Source organism: Diplotaxodon limnothrissa, linkage group LG23 (assembly GCF_057381915.1).
Source record: "Diplotaxodon limnothrissa isolate DT_005_m linkage group LG23, D_limnothrissa_male_GT1.1, whole genome shotgun sequence".
NCBI lineage: Eukaryota > Metazoa > Chordata > Actinopteri > Cichliformes > Cichlidae > Diplotaxodon > Diplotaxodon limnothrissa.
The window spans coordinates 13,682,978-13,692,737 of record NC_140617.1 but is presented as its reverse complement, the minus strand read 5'-3'; the positions used below and the strand labels follow the sequence as shown (position 1 = coordinate 13,692,737).

At 44.4% G+C, this 9,760-nt stretch overlaps 1 protein-coding gene across 1 annotated transcript; it reads left to right on the top strand.

The window, feature by feature from the left end:
- Positions 1 to 651: 651 nt before the first annotated feature.
- amotl2a (angiomotin like 2a) lies at positions 652 to 8,530 on the top strand. The gene is made up of 11 exons (XM_085347449.1): positions 652 to 843; positions 1,753 to 2,568; positions 2,683 to 2,833; positions 3,191 to 3,335; positions 3,427 to 3,507; positions 4,788 to 5,083; positions 5,340 to 5,530; positions 5,617 to 5,718; positions 5,808 to 5,968; positions 6,250 to 6,429; positions 6,921 to 8,530. Exons 2-11 carry the CDS (start codon positions 1,841 to 1,843, stop codon positions 7,004 to 7,006), a joined length of 2,121 nt encoding a protein of 706 aa, XP_085203575.1. The 5' UTR covers positions 652 to 843; positions 1,753 to 1,840; the 3' UTR covers positions 7,007 to 8,530.
- Positions 8,531 to 9,760: the final 1,230 nt, after the last annotated feature.

The window sequence follows — 9,760 nt, the reverse complement described above, 5'->3', positions numbered from 1 at the left end:
TGCTGCTTTAGATAAAGCAGTGTTTAAAAGCCTCACTGTGGAAACTGGCGGATTTTTCTTGATTTTCTGACATGAAAACAAAGTTACTGAAGTAAAAGAAATTAGTAATAAAATCAAGGATTCAGTTTGTGATGAGAAACGGAGACAGACTGGCTTAATTTGGCACATCTAAGTTAATGTCTAAAAATAAAATATAATGATAATATAATAAAACTAAATAGCGTTTTGTGACATTTTTTTTATTTTGACGCAAAAATTCTTCAAAATATAAAAATTTTTTAACATTGCATTCTTAAAGTATTTGAACGGCTATTTTACTGCTTTTTATCTTTTTTGTGCGGCAGTGCCACAGAAACGTTCAAACATGAGAATGCAGGGACTTAAATCTTCCTCAGCTATAGAAACTGTGCATTCAAATGTCCTGAAGCCGCACAACAAAAAACAACAACGAGCTCTTTTACATGACACAAGCAGCCAGCTGAGGGGCTGCTGCTTCTGCTGCTCTGAATCCATTTTTTTAAACACACCGCCCCTCTCTCTTCCTCTTCCTCCTCCTCATCCTCTCCCTCCTCCCCTCTGCTCTGCTTTTGATCCCACAGGGACTCGGAGCCTTTGCATTCCTGTCATTCCAGCCGCAGCGAACAATCAGCTCTCAGTTATTTATTAGTGCGCCTCGCAGCTCCGCTCCGCTCAGTCTGCTGCCTGCTACCCGTCAGCGCGCACACATGCGCACGGAGGAAAGGAGCTCCGCACACTTGTGGACGTTTATTTTGAACAATAAGCGCAGATCATTGATTTGAGATACGACGGCACCGCTCACTGTGCGATGAGACAAAAAAATTGGTGAGTTTAGCATTTTATCTGAATAGGTTTATCTGAACGTTTTCTGTCGGTTTGTGTGTGGACGGAGTCCACTCCGGATGGAGTTACTTACTTAACAGATTACATCTGAGTCCCGTTTTAATTCATGAGCCACACACAGATCCATCCATTTACAAAACAGTCTCATTCATGCAGGAGCTATAAAGGCACAAACCATTCAAATGTAGAGTTACCCATAAAGCTTTTGCATTTTGTGTTTTATGTGTTTATAATTCAAACTCAAATAGTAAAGAATTTAAAGACTTTTCACACTTTGTAAAAACAAAACAAGAACATTTACTTTGGCCAAATTGACCCTGTGGCGGCCGGTTCTGGTCACCAGGCCCTATGTTTCACACCCCTGACATTAATGTCTTTAAACTGATTTTTAAATAATCTTTACTGCTGCTTTTTCAGCTTGGAGGATTAGACTTGATGATGTTTTGCGTAATTCACTCTTGATCTCATGTAGCTGTGTAGCTATTTTGTGCGGTCAGGACACATTGTGGTGGTTTAATAAGGCATTAATTTTACTCTCTATCCAGATTTTCACGTTGAAAGTTAAAATGAGTTAATTGTATAAAGTAACCAGTGCATTTTAAAGCATCCATCATTCATATTCTGAAGACTTTATATGTCTTCATCATGTTTTGGGCATTATCTGATCCTGAATCACTGGAATCTTTTGAGTCTGTGCGACCGTTGAGTATTATGCTTGTGTGACTGGAGAAAGTTATGCATTGCAGCATGTGGGCCATAAAAACTGGATCTCCAGTGACATCACTATCAGGGGTATTTCCAGCTACAGCTCGTGCACACACAGCATTGTGTAACAGAAGTGTGGATAAGTTTGTGCAGTGTTGAGTCTGACCACAGTTCTTTTCCTTTCAGATGTGTGATTTGTGAAGCGCCCACGCTGCCACATCGAGGCTTGTTTTTGTTTCGTTTTTTTTTTTAAACTGTCTTTTCATTGGCTGACATGAGAACTGCCGAGGAGTCCTCTGGAACGGTCCTGCACCGTCTCATCCAGGAACAGCTCCGCTACGGAAACCTGACGGACACGCGCACGCTTCTAGCCATCCAGCAGCAGGCACTGCGTGGAGGCAGCAGCGGCGGCGGCACCGGCAGTCCCCGCTCCTCTCTGGAGAGCCTCACTCAGGAGGACACTCAATACATCCAGATGTCAACAAGGCAGGAGCCTCAAGGTCAGGAGCACCAAGGAGACAGCTTGCACTCTGAGAGCCCCGTGTGCCACCTGTACCATCTCCACAAGGAGGAACTGCCTACTTACGAGGAAGCCAAAGCCCACTCCCAGTTCCTGAACTCTCAGAAGGGGCAGGCGGAGCACAATGGACCCAGCATGGATGTAGAGGGAAGTGGAAGTGAGGCACAGTGGGATCTGAAGAGAGAGCACGCTCGCTCTCTCAGTGAGAGACTCATGCAGCTTTCTCTGGAGAGAAACCGGTCTAGGAACAGTCTGCCTATGAGTTCCTCACACAGCTACCCACAGCTCTATAATCATCACAATAATGTTTTAAATGCTGCGACACCTGACAGACAAAGGGCTCAGCCGTGTGCAGAGCAGCGAGGACCACCCCCAGACTATCCTTTCTGTGTCAGACTTCCTGGATACATGCTCAGCCACTCACAGGAATATGTGCAATACAACCAAGACCCCCATCCTCCCCTCTACACACAACAGCACAGGTAACATCCACAAACACATGCGCTATCAAAAAAATAAAAGAACAGCAGACTTCTCTGGGGCTGTTCTTTTATTTTGGCGGTCTTTTCAGCACTGTTGCTATCTCCTGTCTGCAGGTTTGTGTCTGCTCAGTCGCAGGAGACTCACAACAGCATCACAGCAGCTTCAGACTGCAACTCCCCTCAGAGCGACACATTAATGCGGGAGAACGAGCGGCTCAGGAAGGAACTGGAGGTGTACACGGAAAAGGCCACCAGGCTTCAGAAGGTGAGAGGATGGTAGTGAATGGTTCGTTGAGGTCGTGAGAAAACAAAAGTTTTTAGCTGGGGCAGGAGGTGACGGGTTTTCTCACTAATTCAGAGCATGGAATCTCTACAACGCATCTCCTTTTGTCTTTAAAAACATGTCGGCATGTGAGGAGATAAATGGCTGGCACCTGGGATCACGAGTGTTCAGTCTGGAATGTTAATTCCATTATTCATTCACGTAGTGTTAAAGAGACATTTCACAGCGGGTGGCATTCAGTAGACTAATTAGCCTCATTGATATTAACATTTGCAACATAAACCAGACAATATGCAGGAATTCCTCCCCCAGAGACTCATTTTCTCTCTTTCTTCCCAGTTGGAGTTGGAGATTCAGAGGATATCTGAGGCTTATGAGACCCTCATGAAAGGCTCTGGAAAGCGAGAAACTCTGGAGAAAACGATGAGGAATAAACTAGAGGCAGAGGTTAAGAGAATGCATGACTTCAACAGAGACCTGCGAGGTAAGTTTCCATTTTTATTTGTCTGTCTCCTGGCTTTAAACCTACTTTATGCGTATGTGCTCATTGTGGTATGCTGGTCATCTCTGTGCAGAGCAACTCGACGTGGCTAACAAGCACAGAGCGGACTGCGCCGACCCGAAGCAGCACGTCTTTGTCAAACTCTTGGAGCAAAGTGAGTCTGCATCAGTCTTTTGTTACAAACTCCTCTCACGCTGCAGTTCATCACAGATTCAATCACAATTCCCTGTGAAACACTGAACAATAGCAGGAACATAGCTGAGCAGGGATTGGTTTCCTTCTTTAGTGATGTGGTGCTGTCTACATGTTGTCACACAAATGGGTGTATCTCCCCTGTAAGTTACTTTTGGCACCTAGACTCCAGACCTTTTTTTATGCTGCAGTAAATGTGGCCTGGATTCCTGAGATGTTTTTAGGGCTCTCAGGGTGTTTGCCACTAGGAATGCCCCCCCTCCCTTTTTTTTTTTTTTTTTACTGATGTGCTCAGTTTTGCATCGCTACTAATGACCTCCCTTCTCAAGGGGAACTAATACGTCTGGGTGTCCTGGCCTAACTCTACATGACCCATGACTTGCTCATTCTCCTTATTTGGGCATTTCTTTTTCATGCCATAGCTTAATGATGATCGGCCAGTTGTGAATATTTCTTTGCTCCCTTTTAGCTCTGTGCAGAACTGAGCTGTAGAGAAATCCCTACAGCGAGGATTAGGTGGAATAACACTTATGTTGGAACATTTGGGCAGTAAATGCAGTCGTGTCAGTGTCTATGATTATCTTTCCCAAACGGTTATCTCAGCATAGCAGAGAAAAGCAGTACAATAGTGGGATGTGTAGTTTATATGTTTGTGTTATGAGAACCACATGAAATATATTTTGAGCTGCTTGTTTACTTCACGTCCTCAGAGGCATTCCAGAGCTTTTACCAGTACAAGGCTATGCCTGTGTGCGTAAGTGGATAAGAGGAAGTCTGCATTCCCTCCACAGGCATGCACTCATGTTGTGTAATCAGCCCCCTTTTAAAGAGGCACATCAGTTAAACTTTCTAAAAGGGCTCATTGAAATGCAGACTAGCTTTCAAAGATTCAATGAGAAATATTGTTTTTACTGATCCCATGTTTACGAGGGCAATAAACTTAGCAAAAAATGAGGTGTCAAATGTTTTGATGTTGAACCACATGCCTTTATGTCTGTTGTTGGGTCACATTCCTTAGAAAATGCACTGAAATGCTCCCGGACTGAAGGCTTCACTGACCCCAGCGAAGGCCATGGGAGCTTCTCTTTAGAGGAGACCAATTTTACTCTTTTTTTTTTTCCAGTGATATAGTTTTATAGGCTTAAAAAATCAAACAAAAGCCAGGAAGAATCTCAAAAGATTTATTTTTAAGTTGTTAAGAGCCTCGTCACCTTCATTAACCTGCTGTTTCCTGTATTGCAGATGAAGAGCAGCAGCGGGAGCGCGAATGTCTGGAGAAGCAGATTCAGCACCTGCGAGTGTCCAGGGAGGAGTGCCAGCGGAAACGGGAGCTGATGGAGCAGGCTCTGGCCTCGGCGCAGACTCGCAACCGTCAGCTGGAAGAAGAACTTCAGAGGAAGAGGGCGTACGTGAAGAAAGTGGAGAGGCTGCAGAGTGCGCTGGCCCAGCTGCAGGCCGCCTGTGAGAAGCGGGAAGAGCTGGAGCTCCGGCTACGCACGAGGTTGGAGCAGGAGCTAAAAAGCCTCAGGGCACAACAGGTGAGGAAAACAAGCCCCCCCCCCCCAATGGTTCAGTTAGCAGATTTTAACAATGTGAACATGTCCAAGCGGCTTATCCTATAGAAACACTTGGCTGGCTCACAGGGTGAAAGGGACCAGCATTAGTCTGCTAGAGGATTCCTGCGTAGTTAAAGTAGTAAAAGTGGATTGAGGGATAAACACATTTTCAGAGAGTCAGATTTAGAGCATTTTGTTTCCTTGGGTGTTAAACGATCTATTCTGTCTACCGTTTCAGTCCCAGAACCAGAGCACTGATTCCACAGCTTCAGAGCCGAGCTCGTCCAGGTTGCAGCAGCATCTGAGGGAGAAGGAGGAGCGTATCCTTGCCCTGGAGGCAGATATCACCAAGTGGGAGCAAAAGTACCTGGAGGAGAGCACCATGAGGCAGTTTGCAATGGATGCAGCAGCCACAGCTGCAGCACAGAGGTACAAACAAATCTGTCAAAATGGAGTGAAGATTCAAAACGTAAAAATTGCGGGATTATTTAGAAAACCGTATATTTTATTTTCAGAGATACAACTATCATCAATCACTCCCCGCGGCACTCTCCGGACAGTAGTTTTAATGAAGACCTGCCGTTGTCCCATCACAGACGTCAGGAGATGGAGAACAGGTGATCATCTTTTCATCCATACTTCATTGTTTCCTTCTGCCTGCTCTGTGGTGTTTTTTCTAAACTCACGATGTTCTCCGTGCGTTCAGGATCCGCGCTCTTCACGCTCAGCTCTTGGAGAAGGACGCGGTGATCAAAGTCCTCCAGCAGCGCTCCAGGTTGGAGCAGAGCAAGCCTGAGAAACAGGGGCTTCGTTCGGCCAGATCCGTCCCCTCCATCAACATAGCGACCGGCGGCATGGAGAACAAAGGTGAGCTTCTTCCCTTACTATTCGTGCCGAGCTGAGGAATCTGGAATCTTTAATTACACACGCTATCCTGTGACAACTGCCAGACAGAATGCGCACACCCTGAAAAAGACAAAAACAAGTAGGACACAGCCCTGTTTTTAAACTGGAATGCATATCATCTCTCACTCCAGAATAGCCCCATCCAGAATAGTCATGGGAAGAGCTCTGCGCGGCAGATGTTCAGGAGCGCGTAAATGTGGATGTAGGCGGGTAATTAAGCAGTTTCTTCTCTTTGTCTGCAGGAAAGAGCCGCTCAGATGACCAGACAGGTTCAGCTGTGCTGCAGCCCAAGCTGCTTGCTGCTGCTAAGGTCCTGAGCCGAGACTGCAGCACGCAGAGCGACGAGGCCTCACAGGAGCCTGAGGCCACAGCAGAGCACGGCAAGCTCAAGATGTGTGAAGCAAGCTCAGCGGCTACACCTGGTGGGTTTTTCGAAGTGCTTAAGGCCCAGTCAGCTCCTCACAGCTCATTTTAAGAATGTGTCATTGAATTAAATAGAAAAATCACTCCGACAAGTAGCTTTACATTGTTTCCTCCAGTCAAATCAGCAAACATGAATATTACAGCTGAAACACTCGGATCAAAAAAGATCCACAGAGGCCTCTGGCCACGCTGCGTTTCTACCATAATATGGTTGAGAGAAAATAGTTCCTCCAGGAACCACGTGGTAACTGGGTCATGATTTCTAGAAAAAAAAGATGTTGCTACTTAGTTTTCACATCAGGTTTTTGGTGCTTTCAGCACCGCAGGGCAAGTGCAGACCTCTTCACAGAGGATATTTCCAAAAACGAGCAACTCCAAAACAATCTGGACGTATAAATAACAAATATTTATCTAAACGAATGACACGTGCATCGGCAGTTTGCCTTCCAGTGTTGTTTTTTCTAATCTATAAATTCTGTCCTGCCTGTAGAAACCTCGGAGGAGCCAAAGCTTCCGCCGAAGATGCTAAGGAGCCTCAACAGCTTGGGCGCAGACGTGGTGGAAATCCTCATTTGAGCGCTCGCTGCGGCTCGTATGACTGACAGCAGCTCTGACACAGACTCTTGGCTGAGACTTTAAAGGGCTTCCTCGACGTCTGGCTTAAATCAACATGTGTGTGCTGAGATTTCCTTCTGCTGTTTCTGCACAACTCATAAACGGGCAGTTGGGATTCGTTCACGGTACCTGGACAGTATTTCAGCGTGACAGGAACTGGGCTGCTGACTGTGCATATATTGTGCATGTTTCTCTTTTTATTTTTTAATTATGTATTGTATTTATACATGTAAATGCTGCTCATAATTGATGTGATTTTTGTTTGTCCTAAATGTGCACCACTTTCTTTTTCTAATTATATACACATGACTCACTTCTTGGTTTTGTTTTCCAGTAGCATCCCTGTTACCATGCCCTCTGAAAGTAATGGGAATATTTATAAAATGACTCAGAATTTAACAGAGCTAAATTAACAGTTGCCCTCCTCTTTAAAATACATTCGGAGGCCTTGCTCGCAGCTCAGAGGGGGATTTGGAAACATTTTTTTGAATGCGAAGCCTGCAAAATGCCTGCTCGGTTCTCTCTTTAAAAAGCCTGTGAGGATTGACGCCGTTTCTCTGGGGTCCGGTTTTCCAGATCCCCGGCTAATGTTTGGGGCCTCAGAAGGTGGCTACCCAGCGTTTCGCTCCCCTCCCATGCCACAGCGGAGCTAATCTTCTCACATTCCTCGCTGAGGGAATGCTCCCGTTAAAGAAAAAGGCTATCTAAAGTCTGACCCTTCGCCCTTGTTAAAATGGCAGGCATTCTCCACATGACTCCTTTTCTGGGGTGGTTATTTCTTCTGAGTCGTGGTAGCTGGATCTACCACGAACGTCGAAACGGTCAACTATAATTGGCCCACATTTGCTACTCCATCGCTGTTATATTCAGCTGTTTTTCAAGTATCTCACATTTCTGGGTAGACTATACTGTAAGCCTAATATGGACTCTTCTATTTATTTCTCCCTGCGTGATGTAGGATCACTGAACACTGATGAATGTACACTTCTGTTTTCAATGAATGTGTTTTCTATTTAACTGGAATGTGCCACACTCCATGGGGAAAGGACATTAAAACTCATCATCAGTGGATTTCTGAAGAAGCCAATAAGCTTATCCAGTTTTTAAATATTAGCGTGTGAAACCTCACGTTTACCCGATATTCTCCTTCATCCTCCATCACAGTGCATTTGCTGGTCAGTGCAGTGTGTCAGAGTTACTGCCCTTTGCTTATTCTGCAACATGTTTACACAAATGGCTGTTTGAAGTGAGAGAAGTTAATATATTTTGTAATTATTATTTTTTTCATATCTACTTTAAATGGTCTTGTTTCCTGGTGCCAAAGATGGACTCTATCTTTAAGTTATAGTTGATGATGAATACAAAAGGTTGTGTTAAGTTGCCTCGCTTCAGCTGGTTGACCCAACGTGATGTTGCTGTGAACTTTTGTAAAGGAAACATTTGTATGTATGCCTTAACATTTCACAATAATAAAGTTTTAATATATTCCTGATAAAAGGCTCTCTGTTCTCTTCACCGAAGTAAAGCCGTAGATGTCACCCGCTGGTTTGTAAACATTTTAAATCTGAAATTTTGGTGCTTTTGCCAGCTTTTTTGGAACCACAAGTGACCATATTTGGACAATTAGAAGGATTTACTTCACCCGCTAACATCAGCTAGCTAGGTTTACTGAATCCAAATAGGGTGCACCAACGGTTCCTCATTAGTTCAAAGATAAAAAGTTTAAAAATCACCTCTTGCAGTTGTTATGAAGGCAGATATCAGCTATAGAAGCAACCATTTATATCAGGCTGTAAAGACGGTGACCTCGCCTTCTTCTTTTAGCTGCCCCCTTTAGGATCGCAACAGTGGATCATCTGCCTCCATCCCTAGCAACCCCCTTTGTCACACCAACCGTCTGCCTGTCCTCCTTCACTACGTCCATGAGTCTCCTCTATTTTCTTCATGCCTGGCATCTCCATCTTCAGCGTCCTTTGTCCAGTATATCCAATATCTCTCCTCTGCAGAAGTCCAAACCATCTTAGCCTCTCTAACTTCATATCCACACTTGAACTGCTCCTCTGACATACTCATTTCTAGTCACTCCCAGTGAAAATCTTAACATCTTCAGCTCAGACACTTCCAGAGTGGCCTCATTTCTTTTTGTCGCTGTGACCCTTTCCAAACATCTCAGTGACCTCAGAAATCTTCGAGTTTGAAAAATTCAGCCAAAATCCTCTATCCTCTGTCCACTTGAGGCTGATCCCCAAAGTGACAAAAATCTACTAGTTTTGTAGTTTTGGTCTCTTTAGATATACTGGATTTAGGGGATGACCAGGCTGTTGGGGTTAAACATTTGTACTTACTGTTTGACTCCAAGTTTTCTTTAAAATGTCTCTCCTCAGTCATCAGTCATCCTTCCAATAAATCTACTACACCAACTGAGCCAAGATTTTCTCTATTCTTCTGTGACTTCTATGACTGCTCAGCTGTGGTTGGTCTTCTTCAAGCAGAGACACAATATGATGTACAAAAACTCTGCAAGTAACAAAATGTACCGTATTAGTTTCACAGCAATCTTTTTCTATCTTGCTGTTAAGATAAAGGCATCTTGCATGACAAATACCAGAAGCTGTACCTCAAATCCTAAGAAAATTAAGTTCTTGAGGATTTTAGATTTCATCTCACACAAAGTGATTCTCCAAACCTGCCCAGCAGGAACTAATCCACACGAAT

Bases quoted from the DNA above. Each gene is read 5' to 3' on its own strand.
- amotl2a (XM_085347449.1), top strand. From the start codon at position 1,841: ATGAGAACTGCCGAGGAGTCCTCTGGAACGGTCCTGCACCGTCTCATC. The intron at 5,084-5,339 runs GTGAGGAAAACA...CTACCGTTTCAG, and splicing joins AAAGCCTCAGGGCACAACAG to TCCCAGAACCAGAGCACTGA. The intron at 6,430-6,920 runs GTGGGTTTTTCG...TCCTGCCTGTAG, and splicing joins AAGCTCAGCGGCTACACCTG to AAACCTCGGAGGAGCCAAAG.